The 18163-nt window shown below is 47.3% G+C and overlaps 1 protein-coding gene across 1 annotated transcript in view; it reads left to right on the top strand.

Annotated features, from left to right (window-relative positions):
- The window catches only part of LOC122540182 (dynein axonemal heavy chain 8-like), a 1370012-nt gene that overhangs the window by 1032270 nt on the left and 319579 nt on the right, over positions 1 to 18163 (top strand). The window contains exons 61-63 of the mRNA XM_087976825.1: positions 7795 to 7917; positions 10777 to 10907; positions 14868 to 15021. Of these exons, the coding sequence (XP_087832951.1) occupies positions 7795 to 7917; positions 10777 to 10907; positions 14868 to 15021 (408 nt within the window). The remainder of the gene's footprint in view (positions 1 to 7794; positions 7918 to 10776; positions 10908 to 14867; positions 15022 to 18163) is intronic.

The raw sequence follows: 18163 nt of genomic DNA, 5'->3' as shown, positions 1-18163 counted from the left end.
GGCAGTGAGTGACAGGTCGGCTCGGTCAGTGAGGGCTGGGTCGACTTGGGCAGTGAGGGCTAGGTCGGCTATATCAGTGAGGCCTAGGCCGTTCCGGTCAGTGAGGGCTAGGATGGCTCGGTCAGTGATGGCTAGGTCGGCTTGGACAGTGAAGGCTAGGTCAGCTCAGTCAGTGAGGCCTACGCTGGCTCAGTCAGTGAGGGCTAGACCGGCTCGGTCAGTGAGGGCTAGGTCGGCTCGGTCAGTGAGGGCTAGGCTGGCTCGGGCAGTGAGGTCTAAGCTGGCTCAGTCAGTGAGGGCTACGTCAGCTCAGTCAGTGAGGGCTAGGTTGGCACGGTAAGTGAGGGCTAGGCTGGCTCGGACAGTGAAGGCGAGGTCGGCTCGGTCAGTGAGGGTTAGGTCGGCTCAGGCAGTGAGTGACAGGTCGGCTCGGTCAGTGAGGGCTGGGTCGACTTGGGCAGTGAGGGCTAGGTCGGCTATATCAGTGAGGCCTAGGCCGTTCCGGTCAGTGAGGGCTAGGATGGCTCGGTCAGTGAGGGCTAGGTCGGCTTCGACAGTGAAGGCTAGGTAAGCTCAGTCAGTGAGGCCTACGTTGGCTCAGTCAGTGAGGGCTAGGATGGCTCACTCAGTGAGGGCTAGGCTGGCTCGGGCAGTGATGTCTAAACTGGTTCGGTCAGTGAGGACTCAGCTGGCTCGGTCAGTGAGGGCTCGGTCGGCTCGGTCAGTGAGGACTAGGTCGGCTCGGTCAGTGAGGGCTAGGTCGGCTCGGTAAGTGAGGCCGTGGCCGTTCCGGTTAGTGAGGGCTAGGCTGGCTCGGTCAGTGAGGGCTAGGTCGTCTTGGACAGTGAAGGCTAGGTAAGCTCAGTCAGTGATGCCTACGTTGGCTCAGTCAGTGAAGGCTAGGATGGCTCGCTCAGTGAGGGCTAGGCTGGCTCGGGCAGTGATGTCTAAACTGGTTCGGTCAGTGAGGACTCAGCTGGCTCGGTCAGTGAGGGCTCGGTCGGCTCGGTCGGCTCGGTCAGTGAGGGCTAGGTCGGCTCGGTCAGTGAGGGCTAGGCCGGTCCAGTCAGTGAGGGTTAGGGCGGCTTGGTCAGTGACGGCTCGGTCGGCTCAGTCAGTGAGGGCTAGGTCGGCTCCGTCAGTGAGGGCTAGGCTGGCTCGGTCAGTGAGGGTTAGGCCGGCTCGGTCAGTGAGGGTTAGGCCGGTCCGGGCAGTGAGGGTTAGGCCGGCTCGGTCAGTGAGGGCTAGGTCGGCTTGGTCAGTGAGGTCTAAGCCGGCTCGGTCAATGAGGGTTAGGCTGGCTTGGTCAGTGAGGGCTAGGTCGGCTCGGACAGTGAAAGCTAGGTCAGCTCAGTCAGGGAGCGCTACATCGGCTCGGTCAGTGAGGGCTAGGTCGGCTCGGGCAGTGAGGGCTAGGTCGGCTCGGTCAGTGAGGGCTAGGTCAGCTCAGGCAGTGAGGGCTAGTTCGACTTGGTCAGTGAGGTCGAAGCCGGCTCGGGCAGTGAGTGTTAGGTCGGCTCGGTCAGTGAGGGTTAGGCCGGCTCGGTCAGTGAGGGCTAGGTCGGCTCGGCAGTGAGGTCAAAGTCGGCTTGGTCAGTGAAGGCTAGATCGGCTCGGTCAGTGAGGGCTAGGTCAACTTGGGCAGTGAGGACTAGGTCAGCTATGTCAGTGAGGGCTAGGCCGTTCCGGTCAGTGAGGGCTAGGCTGGCTTGGTCAGTGAGGGCTAGGTCGGCTCGGTCAGTGAGGGCTAGGTCGGCTATGTCAGTGAGGCCGAGGCCGAGGCCGTTCCGGTCAGTGAGGGCTAGGCTGGCTCGGTCAGTGAGGGCTAGGTCGGCTTCGACAGTGAAGGCTAGGTAAGCTCAGTCAGTGAGGCCTACGTTGGCTCAGTCAGTGAGGGCTAGGCTGGCTCGGGCAGTGAGGTCTAAGCTGGCTCAGTCAGTGAGGACTACGTCAGCTCAGTCAGTGAGGGCTAGGTTGGCACGGTAAGTGAGGGCTAGGCTGGCTCGGACAGTGAAGGCGAGGTCGGCTCGGTCAGTGAGGGTTAGGTCGGCTCAGGCAGTGAGTGACAGGTCGGCTCGGTCAGTGAGGGCTGGGTCGACTTGGGCAGTGAGGGCTAGGTCGGCTATATCAGTGAGGCCTAGGCCGTTCCGGTCAGTGAGGGCTAGGATGGCTCGGTCAGTGATGGCTAGGTCGGCTTGGACAGTGAAGGCTAGGTCAGCTCAGTCAGTGAGGCCTACGTTGGCTCAGTCAGTGAGGGCTAGACCGGCTCAGTCAGTGAGGGCTAGGTCGGCTCGGTCAGTGAGGGCTAGGCTGGCTCGGGCAGTGAGGTCTAAGCTGGCTCGGTCAGTGAGGGCTACGTCAGCTCAGTCAGTGAGGGCTAGGTTGGCACGGTAAGTGAGGGCTAGGCTGGCTAGGACAGTGAAGGCGAGGTCTGCTCGGTCAGTGAGGACTAGGCCGGTTCGGTCAGTGAGAGTTAGGCCGGCTCGGTCAGTGAGGGCTAGGTCGGCTCGGCAGTGAGGTCAAAGCTGGCTCGGTCAGTGAGGGCTAGGTCGGCTCGGTCAGTGAGGGCTAGGTCAGCTCAGTCAGTGAGTGCGAGGTCGGCTCGGTCAGTGAGGGCTAGGTCAGCTCAGTCAGTGAGTGCTAGGCCGGCTCGGTCAGTGAGGACTAGGCCGGTTCGGTCAGTGAGAGTTTTAGATTTCGATTAGATTAGATTTAGATTACTTACAGTGTGGAAACAGGCCCTTCGGCCCTACAAGTCCACACCGCCCCGCCGAAGCGCAACCCACCCATACCCCTACATTTACCCCTTACCTAACACTACGGGCAATTTAGCATGTCCAATTCACCTGACCTGCACATCTTTGGACTGTGGGAAGAAACCGGAGCACCCGGAGGAAACCCACGCAGACACGGGGAGAACGTGCAAACTCCACACAGTCAGTCGCTTGAGGCGGGAATCGAACCCGGGTCTCGAGCGCTGTGAGGCAGCAGTGCTAACCACTGTGCCACAGTTAGGCCGGCTCGGTCAGTAAGGGCTAGGTCGGCTCGGCAGTGAGGTCAAAGCTGGCTCGGTCAGTGAGGGCTAGGTCGGCTCGGTCAGTGAGGGCTAGGTCAGCTCAGTCAGTGAGTGCCAGGTCGGCTCGGTCAGTGAGGGCTAGGTCGGCTCAGGCAGAGAGTGCCAGGTCGGCTCAGGCAGTGAGGGCTAGGTCTGCTTGGTCAGTGAAGTCGAAGCCGGCTCGGTCTGTGAGGGCTAGGTCGGCTCGGCTAGTGAGGGCTAGGTTGGCTCGGTCAATGAGGGTTAGGCTGACTTGGTCAGTGAGGGCTAGGTCGTCTCGGTCAGTGAGGGCTAGGTTGGCTCGGTCAGTGAGGGCTAGGTCAGCTCGGGTAGTGAGGGCTAGGTCGGATCGGTCAGTGAGGGTTAGGCTGGCTCGGTCAGTGAGGGTTAGGTTGGCTCGGGCAGTGAGTGCTAGGTCGGCTTGGTCAGTGAGGGCTAGGTCGGCTCGGGCAGTGAGGGCGAGGTCAGCTCAGTCAGTGAGGGCTAGGTCGGCTCCGTCAGTGAGGGCTAGGCTGGCTTGGACAGTGAAGGCTAGGTCAGCTCAGTCAGTGAGGCCTACGTTGGCTCAGTCAGTGAGGGCTAGGATAGCTCGGTCAGTTTTGTCCAAGCTGGTTTGGTCAATGAGGCCTCAGCTGGCTCAGTCAGTGAGGGCTCGGTTGGCTCGGTCAGTGAGGACTAGGCTGGCTCGGGCAGTGAGGTCTTAGCTGGCTCAGTCAGTGAGGGCTAGGTCGGCTCAGTCAGTGAGGGCTAGGTCGGCTCGGTCAGTGAGGGCTAGCCTGGCTCGGTTCGTGAGGGGTAGGTCGGCTCGATCAGTGAGGGCTAGGCTGATTCGGTCAGTGAGGGTTAGGCCGGCTCGGTCAGTGACGGAGAGGTCGGCTCGGTCAGTGAGGGCTAGGCCGGTCCGGTCAGTGAGGGTTAGGCTGGCTCGGTCAGTGAGGGTTCGGCCGGCTCGGTCAGTGAGGGTTAGGCCGGTCCGGTCAGTGAGGGCTAGGCCGGTTCGGTCAGTGAGGGTTAGGCCGGCTCGGTCAGTGACGGAGAGGTCGGCTCGGTCAGTGAGGGCTAGGTCGGCTCGGTCAGTGAGGGTTAGGCCTGTCCGGTCAGTGAGGGCTAGGTCGGCTCGGTCAGTGTGGTCTAAGCTGGCTCGGTCAGTGAGGGCTAGGTTGGCTCGGCCCGTGAGGGCTAGGTCGGCTCGGTCAATGAGGGTTCGGCCGGCTCGGGCAGTGAGGGCTAGGCTGGCTCGGGCAGTGAGGGCTAGGCTGGCTCGGTCAGTGAGGGCTAGGTCGGCTCGGTCAGTGAGGGCTAGGTCGGCTCAGTCAGTGAGGGCTAGGTCAGCTCGGGTAGTGAGGGCTAGGTCGGCTCGGTCAGTGAGGGTTAGGCTGGCTCGGTCAGTGAGGGCTAGATTGGCTCGGGCAGTGAGTGCTAGGTCGGCTTGGTCAGTGAGGGCTAGGTCGGCTCGGGCAGTGAGGGCGAGGTCAGCTCAGTCAGTGAGGCCAATGTTGGCTCAGTCAGTGAGAGCTAGGATAGCTCAGTCAGTTTTGTCCAAGCTGGTTCGGTCAGTGAGGGCTCAGCTGGCTCGGTCAGTGAGGGCTCGATCGGCTCGGTCAGTGAGGACTAGGCTGGCTCGGGTAGTGATGTCTTAGCTGGCTCAGTCAGTGAGGGCTAGGTCGGCTCAGTCAGTGAGGGCTAGGTCGGCTCGGTCAGTGAGGGCTAGCCTGGCTCGGTTCGTGAGGGGTAGGTCGGCTCGATCAGTGAGGGCTAGGCTGGTTCGGTCAGTGAGTGTTAGGCCGGCTCGGTCAGTGACGGAGAGGTCGGCTCGCTCAGTGAGGACTAGGCCAGTCCGGTCAGTGAGGGTTTGGCCGGCTCGGTCAGTGAGGGTTAGGCCGGTCCGGTCAGTGAGGGCTAGGCCGGTCCGGTCAGTGAGGGTTAGGCCGGCTCGGTCAGTGAGGGCTAGGTCGGCTCGGTCAGTGAGGGTTAGGCTGGCTCGGGCAGTGAGGGCTAGGTCGGCTCGGCCAGTGAGGGCTAGGTCGGCTCGGTCAATGAGGGTTAGGCCGGCTCGGGCAGTGAGGGCTCGGCTGGCTTGGTCAGTGAGTGCTATGTCGGCTCATTCAGTGAGGGCTAGGTCGGATCGGTCAGTGAGTGCTAGGTCGGCTCGGTCAGTGAGGGTTAGGCTGGCTTGGTCAGTGAGGGCTAGGTCGGCTCGGTCAGTGAGGGCTAGGCCGACCCGTTCAGTGATCTGCAACAGATTCAATTCCCACGCCATAATTCAGCAAAGGGATGCCAATTTCTGAACATTCTTCTGAGGCATGGCACTCTCTGAATAAACCTCCCATCAGTCATCTCCTTTTAAAGAGCTGCCTCTGGTATATTGGGACAATTACAACTTTCACACTTTACTATATTAGATTAATAACTTCTGTTTTAAATCTATAATAGTGAGTAGAGTGGGTTCTTTCTTGATTATATGTTTTATTGAGAAATGCCCTTTGATTAAACTTAAAAATATAAGCCATAAGTCTTAAGTTACCCTGGAGCAGTGTTTTGTAGAGGAATACATGATATTTTCTGGTTCTGTAGATTGGAAGAAGCAAAATGGTCCTTAGTATAGTGATATGCTCTTCTTGTCGGATGTAGAATTTTAGTGAGAGTTTACATGTTATTGAGGATTATATCTGCAATAAGTGCCATTGGTTGTGAATCCTATCCCTAAGAGGGAAACCAGGAGCGCAAAAAGGAGACATGAGATAGCTTTGAGTCGGAGAAAGTGAGGACAGCAGATGCTGGAGACCATAGTTGAAAAATATGGTGCTGGAAAAATACAGCAGGCCAGGCAGCATCCGAGGAGCAGGAGAATCGACATTTCGAGGCTTTGACAAATAGGGTTAAGGAGAATTCAAAGGGTTTTTACAAGTTAAGGGCAAAGGGGTAACAAAAGGGACCCTCAAAGATCAGCAAGGCGGTCTTCGTGTGGAGTGGCAGAAGATGGAGGAGATACTAAATGAGTATTTTACATTAGTTTTTATTGTAGAGAACAGCATGGAAGATATAGAATGTAGGGAAATAGATGGTGACATCTTGAAAAATATCCATATTACAGAGGAGGAAGTGCTGGATGTCTTGAAACACTTAAAAATTGATAAATCGTCAGGACCTGATCAGGTGTACCCTAGAACTCTGTAGGGAGCTAGGGAAGTGATTGCTGGGACCCTTGCTGAGATATTTGTATCATCAATAGTCACAGGTGAGGTGCTGGAAGAATAAAGATTGACTAACGTGGTGCCACTAATTAAGAAAGGCGATAAGAACAAGCCAGGGAACTATAGACCGGTGAGCCTGAAGTTGGTGGTGGGCAAATTGTTGGAGGGAATCCTGAGGGACAGGATGTACATGTATTTGGAAAGGCAAGGACTGGTTAGAGATCGTCAACATGGCTTTATGCATGGGAAATCATGTCTCACAAACTTGATTGAGATTTTGAAGAAGTAACAAACGATTGATGAGGGCAGAGTGGTCAATGTGACCTATATGGACTTCAGTAAAGCGTTCAACAAGTTTCTCCATGGGAGACTGGTTAGCAAGGTTAGGTCTCATGGAATACAGGGAGAACAAACCATTTGGATACAGACCTGGCTTAAAGCTAGAAGACAGGGGGTGGTGGTGGAGGGTTGTTTTTCAGACTGGAGGCCTGCGACCAGTGGAGTGCCACAAGGATCGGTGCTGAACCCTCTACTTATTGTTATTTACATAAATGATTTGGATGCAAGCATAAGAGATATAGTTAGTAAGTTTGCAGATGACACAAAAATTGGATGTGTAGTGGACAGCGAAGAAGGTTACCCCAGATTACAACTGGATCTTGATCAGATGGGTGAATGTGCTGAGGAGAACCAGATGGAGTGTAATTTAGATAAATGCGAGGTGCTGAATTTTGGGAAAGCGAACTTTTGCAGGACTTATACGCTTCATGGTAAGGTCCTAGGGAGTGTTGCTGAACAAAGAGACCTTGGAGTGCAGGTTCATAGCTCCTAGAAAGTAGAGTCACAGGTGGACAAGATAGTGAAGAAAACGTTTGGTATGCTTTTATTGGTCGGTGTATTGAGTACAGAAGTTGGGAGGTCATGTTGCGGATGTACAGGATATTAGTTAGGCCACTTTTAGATTATTGTGTGCAGTTCTCGTCTCCTTCCTATCAGAAAAATGCTGTGAAACTTGAAAGGGTTCAGTAAAGATTTACAAAGATGTTGCCAGGATTGGAGGATTTGAGCTATAGGGAGAGGCTGAACAGGCTGGGATGTTTTTCCTGGAGCGTCAGAGGCTGAGGGGTGACCTTACAGAGGTTTACAGAATTATGAAGGACATGGATAGGATAAGTAGACAAATTCTTTTCCCTGGGGTGGCTGAGTCCAGAACTAGAGGGTATAGATTTAGGGTGAGAAGGGAAAGATATGAAAGAGACCTAATGGGCAACCTTTTTGCGCAGAGAGTAGTATGTGTATGGAATGAGCTGCCAGAGGAAGTGGTGGAGGCTAGTACATTTGCAACATTTAAAAGGCATCTGGATGGGTATGTGAATAGGAAGGGTTTTGCGGAACATGGGCCAAGTGCTGGCAAGTGGGACTAGATTAGGTTGGGATATCTGGTTGGCGTGGACGAGTTGGATCGAAGGCTCTGTTCCTGTGCTGTACATCTCTGATTTTATGTTCTTTGTGATATTCTAATTGTTACAAATAAATATATTTCAGATCCCAAGCTATGAATTCCTGACTGAAAAATTACAGTTTTACCAGAGGCAACATAATGAAGGAGTCCGATCAGGTTTTCTTGATCTTGTGTTTTTCAAGGATGCAATGACACACATTATGAAAGTGAGAATTTAAACTTTAAACTCATTTCTTTTTATTCATTCAAATGCTGGTAATCTGAATTCAATAACAATCTGGAATTAAGAGTCTCATGATGATCATGAAACCAGTGTCAATTGTCAGGAAAACCTCATCTGGTCCATTAATGTCCTTCAGGAAAGGAAATCTGCTATCCTACCCAGTCTGGCCTACGTGTCACTCCAGACTTACAGTGATGTAGTTGATGCTTAATTACCCTCTGGGCAACTGGGGATAGACAATAAATGCTGACCTAACCAGTAATACCTGCATCCTGTGATGAATAATCAAAAACATGGCAGGACAAATTTACTACAGAAGAATATGAAGTTAGTAAGAACAATGAGTAAAGGTTATAGAAATAAATGATACAATATTTAAACCTATGGGTTTATAGACACAAATCATTGAAGTTGGCAGTCTAGGAAGCGAAAATAGTTTATAAAACAGGCGAATCTGGATTTTATAGATTAAAACACAGACTATTAAAAAAAACGATAGTAAACCTTAATCTAACTTGACATAACCAAACACGGTTTTTGAAAAGATTTGTAGCTCAAGTTGTGGATAAGGTTGTAGATTTGTGTGTTTGTTTGCAGATGTTTCGCTGCCTCATGAGGTGACATAGTCAATGCATCTTCGAAAAAGTGTTGGTGGTCTGTCCCGCCTGGTATTTGCATTTCTCTGTTTTTCAGTACTTCCGGTTCTGTTTCCTCGCAATCACCTCTACCACTTGGATTGTATCAAAAAGCAGAGACACATACATATCCGGAGGGACAGACCATCAACACTGTATTGAAGACGCATTAACGATGTCACCTAATGAGGCGATGAAACATCAGCAGAAAGCCACACCAGCTTGGTGAATGAATCTACTACCTCATAACCAAATACAGTTTGACTGCAACTAAAATATTCTGTCCAATTCTTTTGGCCATACTTTCAGTAGCATATGAAGACATTGGAGAGGCTTTAGTGAAGTTTTGTGATGATAGTAATGTGACTAAGGAACTTCAGTTCCAAAATAATGAGAGGCCTAGACCAATTGAATGGGGAGAACTGTTCACATTCGTGGCCAAGGACTGGAGGAATTGATTTAAGGTGATTCACAAAGGTTCAGGGGTGATGTGTGAAAAAACATATCTTATGCGGTGAACAGTTAGGATCAGAAATGCACTTTGAGGGTGTAGACAAGAGAGATTCAGTCATTATTTTCAAAACAAAATTGAGATAGTTATCAAAACAAAAATTATTTTCGGAGGTTTTGGTGAAAACAAAACAGGAGAGCTGATTAGATTAGATTACTTACAGTGTGGAAACAGGCCCTTCGGCCCAACAAGTCCACACCGACCCGCCGAAGCGCAACCCACCCAGACCCATTCCCCTACATTTACCACTTTACCTAACACTACGGACATTTTAGCATGGCCAATTCACCTAAACTGCACATTTTTGGACTGTGGGAGGAAACCGGAGCACCCGGAGGAAACCCACGCAGGCACGGGGAGAATGTGCAAACTCCACACAGTCAGTCGCCTGAGGCAGGAATTGAACCCGGGTCTCTGGCGCTGTGAGGCAGCAGCAGTGCTAACCAATGTGCCACCGTGCCGCCCAGCTGACTTCAAGTTATTCTCCCAGATTCAGAGCCGTAGAGATGTACGGCATGAAAACAGACCCTCTGGTCCAATTTGTCCATTAATCTAGTCCTGTTTGCCAACAATTGACCCACATCCTTCTGTCATCCAAACAGCTATCCACCACACCAGCTCCATTCCCTGTTCCACTGCTCTGAATCCCCCCACGAATGTAATAAAGGCAGAGGTCCCTTTGTCCTCACATATTAATATACCCATCCAGATGCCATTTAAATGTTGCAATCATACCAGTCTCCACCATTTCCTCTCGCAGCTCATTACATACATGCACTATCCTCTGTGTGAAAAGTTGCCCCTTAGATACCTTTTAATGTTTTGCCTGCTCACCTTAAATCTATATCCTCTAGTTCTAGACTCACCCACCCAGGGAAAAGACCTTATCTATTTACTCTATCCATGCCCCTCATGATTTTGTAAACCTCTGTAACGTCACCCCTCAGCATCCGATGCTCCACGGAAAACAGTCCCAGCCTATTCAATCTCTCCCTGTAGCTCAAATCCCCCAACCCTGGCAACATCCTTGTAAATTTTTTCTGAACCCTTTCAAGTTTCACAACATCCTTCCAATAGGAGAGAGACCAGAATTGCACACAACATTCCAAAAGTGGCCTAAACAATGCCCTGTACAGCCACAACATGACCTCCCAACTCCAATACTCAATGCACTGTCTAATAAAGGAAAGCATACCAAACATTGTCTTCACTATCGTACCTACCTGGACGACTCTACTTTCAAGGAACTATGAACCTGCACTCCAAGGTCTCTTTGTTCAGCAACATTCCCCAGGACCTTACCATTAAGTGTATAAGTCCTCCCCTGGTTTGCCTTTTCAAAGTGCAGCACCTCACATTTATCTAAATTAAACTCCACCTGCCACTCCTCAGCCCATTGACCCATCTGATCAGAACGTCATTGTACTCTGAGGTGAGCCAGCACAAATACAATGGATCTAATGGCCTCCATTTGTGTTGTAATCTTTGTGATATAATTATGAACTATCGAGTTGTTAACACAACAGCCCTCAGAATTTTCAGCTCTGTATGCATGCACTGACAGGACAATCTTAACAAAATTAATCTAGTATTAAGTATGTTTTTTTGTTGTTAAGCTGTTACTTTGAAAAATGAATAATGAACTTTGATGAGTTCAATTTTTCTCTTTGAAGTAAAATTCCACCATGTTTCGCAGATATCGCGTATAATCCGTACAGATTGTGGAAATGCTTTGCTGGTAGGCGTTGGTGGTTCTGGAAAACAAAGCTTTACAAAACTTGCATCCTATATTGCTGGATATAAAATATTTCAGATAACTTTAACAAGGTATCAAAAAATTTGTATTAGTTGTATATTTGTTAATGAAAATTTAACTTTATTTTGTCAGCACTTTTCACATTCCAAACTGGATCAATATTCTTGTGGAATCAAATGGTAGGCAATGGCCCTTAGTTACACTGATATGAATAGTGCAACTTCAGATTGTCTGCACTTAACATGGCCTCAAAATTGAAAAGTGCAGAAAAATTTGTGGGTGTTACCAAAATTGTTAGTACACGCCAGCTAAGAGCAATGTAAGCAGCACTTAAAATGTATTTTTTCTCTTCCTGCTCTTCTCTCTGGAAAGGGAAAGAGATATAGAGTGGAATCTTCTGGAACTGCCTGAAGTAGATAGAAAGGTGGGATGGAGAACTTCATGGACAGGCAGCCAAAATTCAGATTCCTGATGGCTAGTTAAAGTTTTAATTTTTTTTGCAGAAAAAGCTCAGACTGATCATCCAATGGTAATAGTTTTTTCCATTCATTAATGCACTGTATATGCTCATTAATACCCCATCCTGCTGTAATTATTACACATTGCAAAGTATTGAGTTAATCGTGAGAAAAACATACGCTCACAAACCCAGCTGTATGTATGAGACATGTACCTGTGAGAAAACATTTTCTCAATAGTTGAGTCTTTCAAAGCAGGTCCTCCAGGTGTTCCTTTGCTGATAGGGTAAGCACAGCAGGGACGCAGCCTACCAGAGGCAACTTTCCTGAAGAAGGATTACATCCAAAATGCTGACTTCTCCACCTGCTGATGCTGCCTGGCTTGCTGTGTTCCTCCAGCTTTTTGTTTGTCTGTCTGAGGCAACTAGCTCCCTTCAGCTCCTATCTTCCCTTTTATATACTCCTGGAAGTATTTGCTGTCCCTTTTTATACTTTGCACTTGTGTTCTTTCCCTTTCCCTTTCCCTTTACCGTTTGCCCTTTACCTTTCCCTTTGCCCTTTTAGTTTTTGTTCATAACCCTTTGTTGATCTTTAAATTTTCTACATTTTTAAGTCTGCCACAAACCTTTACAATATGATACAATACAATATGGCATTATTTTGATATGATTTGATTCATTGTTGTCACATGTACCTGAGTAAGTTTTGTTTTGTGAGAAGAATAGGTAAATCATAACATACAGGGATGTACAGATCATATAGTATTTAGACAAAGCGAGGCATAAAAGGTGATGGCTGCACAGGAGGTGCACAAAGCAAAATCAATATTTGTTTAGGGAGGTCTATTCAGCAGCCTAATAACGTCAGGAAGAAGCTGTTCTTGAACCTGTTGGCACATTTTTCAAGTTTCTGTATTTTTTACCTGACTGAAGAGGTTAGAAGACAGTATTACTGGGGTGGGAGGGATCTCTGATGTTGGCAGTGGGAGGTGTAGACAGAGTCCATGGATAGGAGGTTGGCTTTCGTGAAGGTCTGGGCTGTGCACACAAATTTCTGTAGTATCTTATGTACCTGGGTAGAGCAGTTGCCATACCAGGCCAATATGCATCCAGCTAAAATGCTTTGTATGGTGCATCTGTAAAGGTTGGAGAGCATCCTCATGTACATGCAGAATTTCCTAAACCTCCTGAAGAAGAGACATTGTTGTGCCTTCTTGACCATCACAACCAAATGGGAGATCCAGGACAGATTGTTGTTCATCGTCACTCCTAGGAACTTAATGCTCTCAGTCCTCTCCAATCTTTAGTTTTTGCCTTTTTTATTTTTAACTTCTTGCTTAGCCATGGATATTTTTCTTCCTCTTATAATCTTTCTTCCCCTCTGGATTTTATTTTAGTTGTGAGGAATTGAACATGTCCTGAAATGTCTGCCACTGCTCATCAACTGTTCTACATTTTAATTACAAAAACAGAAATTGCTGGAAAAGCTCTGCAGGTCTAGCAGCATCTGTGAGGAGAAAACCAAGTTAATATTTCTGGTCTAGTTCTGATGAAGGGTCACTTGCATCTGCAGTTCTTGGTTTCATTCAAGCAATAACATAACATAGTTTTACATACAGAATCATACTTTTCAAACAACATCCCAGATAATGGCCTATCGACAGACAGACCCAGCAGAGATAGTGACACAGTTGTATACAGTCAGGATGAAATTGCTCTGGGAGTCTTCATCATTGATTTCAGATCCTATGTGGTCTCAAGACATCAGGTCAAACATGAGCAAGGAAATCTCAGACTAATTATTAAGTGTCTTCTCTTTTTTGCTTGTGAATCAGTGTTTGTCCATGTTGATCAATGCTTGGAAGAAGAACTGAGAGTAGCATGGGCAAAGAATGTACTATGGGTGAGGGACTTCAAATTCTACCACCAAGAGTGGCTAGGCAGCACCATACAAATCGAGTTGGGTGAGTCCTACAGGACATTGCCACAGACCCAGTCTAGTAGGAGCAAGGAGATATAACATATTTAACCTCATCCTCACCAATTTCTGTCCATTGCATTTTCAGTAGGAGGGGCCACCAACAGATCTTCTGGAGATGCAATCCCATCTTGATTAATTTATTTTGGTTACATGTACTGAGTTACAGTGACAAGAATTGTTTTGCATGCTATACAGGCAGATTGTACCATAAAAAGTGCATCAGGGTAGCAGAACAGAGTGTAGAATACAGCAATACAGCCGCAGAGGAGGTGTAAAGAGAGAGATCAAAATTAACATTTGAGAGGTCCATTCAAAAGTCTAATACACTGCAGGAAAGAAGTTGTTCTTGAATCTGTTTAGAGAACTGCAGAAGCTAGAAGTCTGAAACAAAAATGGAAATTGCTGGAAAATCTCAACATTTCTGGCAGCACCTGTAGGGAGAAAGCAGAGTTATCATTTCAGGTGCAGTGACCCTTACTCAGGACTGATTATAGCAAGGAAAAGGTTGGTATATATGCTGAAGATGGGTTAGGAGGAGGGGAGAGGAATAAACATTAGGTGGAGATGGAGCCAAGCGAGTGATAGCAGCAATTGGGCAGACGAAGGAATGGTCAAGCTGACTGGCCTGTAATTTCCTGTCTTCTGCCTCCCACCCTTCTTAAACAGGGGTTGCAATAGCCATTTTCCAGTCCTCTGGGACCCTACCTGACTCTGGTGATTTCTGAAAGATCACTACCAATGCCTCTACAATCTTCTCAGCTGTCTCCATGAAATCCTTGGAGTGTGATTTGGGTGATTTATCCAACTTCAGACCTTTCGGTTTCCCCAGCATCTTCTTAAATGGCCATTTCACTCACTTCTGCCCCCTGACTTTATTAAAGTTCTGGTCAGTTACTGGTGTCTTCCATCATGAAGACTGATGCAAAGGATCTATTCAGTTCTTCCATTGTTTCTTTATTCCCCAATACTAGTTCTCCAGCCTCCTTTACGAGCTGGCCAATACCTACTTTAGCGCCTCTGTTGCCTTTTATATAGCTAAAAAGAAATCCCTTGCAATCTTATTTTCTATTACTAGCTAGCTTCACATTACATTTCACATTCTCCTCCCTGCACCCCCCAATCTTATTGCTTATTTTTTGGTTATGCTCTGCTGGTTTTTAAAGTTTTCCTATTCCTCCAGCTTCCTACTAAGCTTGACCACATTGTGCACTTTTTCCTAACCTTATTAGGTGTTCCTGATATCCTTTGTTAGCCATGGTTGCTTCATCCTCACCTTCATATGTTTCTTCTTCCTTGGGATTAATTTCTGCTATGTCTCCCGAATTATGCCAGAAATTTATGCCGTTGCTGCTCCACTGACTCCCATGCTAGACATCCCTTCCAAGCAACTCTGACCTGCTCCTCCAGTCCTTTTTTAAATCTAAATAAGCCTTGTCCAAAAGCTCTCAAATTCAATTTTTAAAACTTTTTAAACTCACTGGTTTGATCAAAGTATTGAGAAGGTGACTTTATGTATTTTCCTATGTTCAAATTAGACATTTCTGTGAGTTTTTGGATTCATTATAATATCCATAATTTTATTATTTATTTCAGAGCGTACAATGTTGGCAATCTAATGGATGACTTGAAGATATTGTACAGAACAGCTGGGGCTGAAGGCAAGGGAATCACTTTCATATTCACCGATAATGATATCAAGGAAGAGTCCTTTCTTGAGTATCTCAACAATGTACTTTCTTCAGGAGAGGTACATATTGCATATTTCAACACTTGCCTCCAAACTCAATACCCATTCCTGATAACTGAAGAGATAAGTGTCTGTCACTGATTTTGTTGAATTGAAACAGATGCACACCTATGCATGTTCTTTCTGTCTGTAAATACTATATGTAGTTTCCAGTATATGCAAGTGAGCCATATTGTGAGCCTAGCGGGCAATCCTAAATTGGTTGTCAGCATGATACCTTGTACATTCAGGATTATTATGGTATAATTTTATTTTTACTAACCACTTGCATGGAATCTTGTCAAAAGCCTTCCAAAGATTCAATTTCAGCATCATTACTTTATCATTGTTATGATCTGTGCTGACGGTAACCCTGAACAAGGCAGATTCCAGAAGGAACCTTTACTAAAGTCACATATCTAAATGCATCATTTGAAGAAGGTATTTCAAATGTTTTTCTGATTTTTTAAAGAAGAACACCTTTACAGAACTAACCAAAATCTATTTGTCCTTTTTTAAAAAATCCAAATCCCAAATGGTGTTAGCACGAATGATATATACTTTATTGTGCTGTTCTAGAAGTAACATTATCAAAATACTCAATAGGTTTGTTAAACATAATCTCCCTTTCATAACCCATGTTCACTCTATCCAATCCTACCATCATTTTCTAACTGTTCTTATCCCATCTTTTATTATGGTTTCTACCATTTTCCCCAATTACTCATGTTAGGCCAGCAGATCTTTAATATTTGTTCACTGGATCTAGGCCAGTACTTGCTGCACCACTCTGACTTGAATGTATATTGCTATTCATTCACTATCAGGATCGCGAGTAAATTTTTTTATTATTCATTTGTGTGATGTGGGTGTCGCTGGCTGGTCAGCATTTATTGCCTATCCCTAGTTGCCTTTTTGAAGGTGATGGTGAACTGCCTTCCAGAACCGTGACAGTTCACATGCGACAGTTTGCCCCAAGATGCCATTGGGGACGGATTTTCAAGATTTTGACCGAACGACAGGAAAGGAATGGTGATATGTTTCCAAGTCAGGATGGTGAGTGGCTTGGAAGGAAACTTGACGGTGATGGTGTTCCAATGTATCTGTCCCTCCAGTCGGAAGTGGTCCTGAGATTGGAACGTGCTGCCTCTTTAATGAATTTCTGCGGTGCATTTTGTAAGTAAACTGCTGCTACGAAGTGTCGGCGGTGGAAGGGGTGGATGCTTGTGGATGTGGTGCCAATCAGCTGGGCTGCTTTGTCCTGGATGGTGTCAAGCTTCTTGAGTGTTGTTGGGGCTGCATCCATCAGGCAAGTGGGGAGTATTCCATCACACTCCTGACTTGTGCCTTGTAAATGGTGGACAGACTTTGGGGTATCAGGAGGTGAGTTACTCGCCAGAGAATTCCTTGCCCTTGTAGCCACTGTATTTATCTGGTGAATCAAGTTGAGTTTCTGGTCGATAACAATCCCCCAGCATGTTGATAGTCAGGAATTCAATGATAGTAACAGTATTGAATTTCAAGGAATGTTGGCTAGATTGCCTCTTATTGTTGATAGTCATAGCCTGGCATTTGTGTGGCACGAATGTTATTGCCACTTTATTGTGCTGTACTAGAAGTAACATTGTCAAAATACTCAACAGGTTTGTTAAACGTAATCATCTCCCTTTCATAAACCCATGTTCACTCTATCCAAACCTACCATCATTTTCTAACTATTCCTATCCCATGTTTTATTATGGTTTCTAGCCTGGATATTGTCCGAATCTTGTTGCATTTGGACACAAACTGCTTCAATGCTTGATGAGTCACAAATGGTGCTAAAAATTGTACAGTCATCACAAATATCCCTACTTCTGACCTTCTGATGGAGGGAAGATCATTGAAGAAGCAGCTGAAGATGGTTTGCTGAGGACACTACTCTAAGGAACTCCTGCAGTGATGTCCTGCAGCTGAGATGACTGACTTCCAACAATCACAACCATCTTCCTATGTGTCAGTTATGACTCCAGCCAGTGGAGAATTTGCCCCCTGATATCCATTAATTTCAGTTTTGCTAGGGCTCCATGATGCTACACTTGGTCAAATGTAGCCTGATGTCAAATGCTGTCACACTCCCCTCCCCTCTGGAATTCAGCCCTTTTGTCTATGTTTGAACCAAGGCTGTAGTGAGGTCAGGAGCTGAGCGGCCCTGGCGGAACCCATACTGAGCATCACTGAGCAGGTTATTGCTGAGCAAGTGCTGCTTGATTGCACTGTTGATGACACCTTTCGTCACATGATCAAGCATAGACTGATGGTGCGGTACTTGTCTGGATTGGATTTGTCCTGGTTATTGTGTACAGAACATATTTGGGCAATTTTCCACATTGTTGGGCAAATGCCAGTGTTGTAACTATACTGTCACAGCTTGGTTAGGGGAGCATCAAGTTCTAGAACACAAGTCTTCAGTACTATTACCACAATATTGTCAGGGCCTGTAGCCTTTGCAGTACACAGTGCCTCCAAATGTTTCTCGATATCACATGGAGTGAATCGAATTGGTTGAAGGCTGGTATCTATAATGGTGGGGACCACTAGCGGTGGCAGAGATAAATTATCCACTTGGCTCTTCTGGCTGAAGATTGCTGCAAAAGCTTCAGCCTTATCTTTTGCATTAATGTGCTAGGCTCTTCCATCATTAAGGATATGGATATTTGTGGATCTCTCCAGTGAATTGTTTAATTATCCACCACCATTCACAACTGGATGTGACAGGACTGCAGAGCTTAGATCTGATCTGTTAGTTATAGGATGACTTTGCTCTGTCTATCACTTGTTGCTTATGTTGTTTGGCGTACAGGTATTCCTGTTTGATAGCTTCACCAGGGAGAAAGTGAGGACTGCAGATGCTGGAGATCAGAGCTGAAAATGTGTTGCTGGAAAAGCGCAGCAGGTCAGGCAGCATCCAAGGAATCCTGAAGAAGGGTTCATGCCCGAAACATCGATTCTCCTGCTCCTTGGATGCTGCCTGACCTGCTGCACTTTTCCAGCAACACATTTTCAGCTCTGATGGCTTCACCAGACTGACACCTCATTTTCAGGTATGCCTGGTGCTGCTCATGGCATGCCTTCTTGCACTCTCCATTGAACCAGGGCTGATCTCATGCTTTGGTGGTAATGG

Source organism: Chiloscyllium plagiosum, unplaced genomic scaffold, assembly GCF_037043375.1.
Source record: "Chiloscyllium plagiosum isolate Xiang-an unplaced genomic scaffold, Cpla_swu_hap1 HiC_scaffold_3, whole genome shotgun sequence".
Classification (NCBI taxonomy): Eukaryota; Metazoa; Chordata; class Chondrichthyes; order Orectolobiformes; family Hemiscylliidae; genus Chiloscyllium; species Chiloscyllium plagiosum.
The sequence above is the reverse complement of the archived record's forward strand: the minus strand, read 5'-3'. Positions and strand labels throughout refer to the sequence as shown.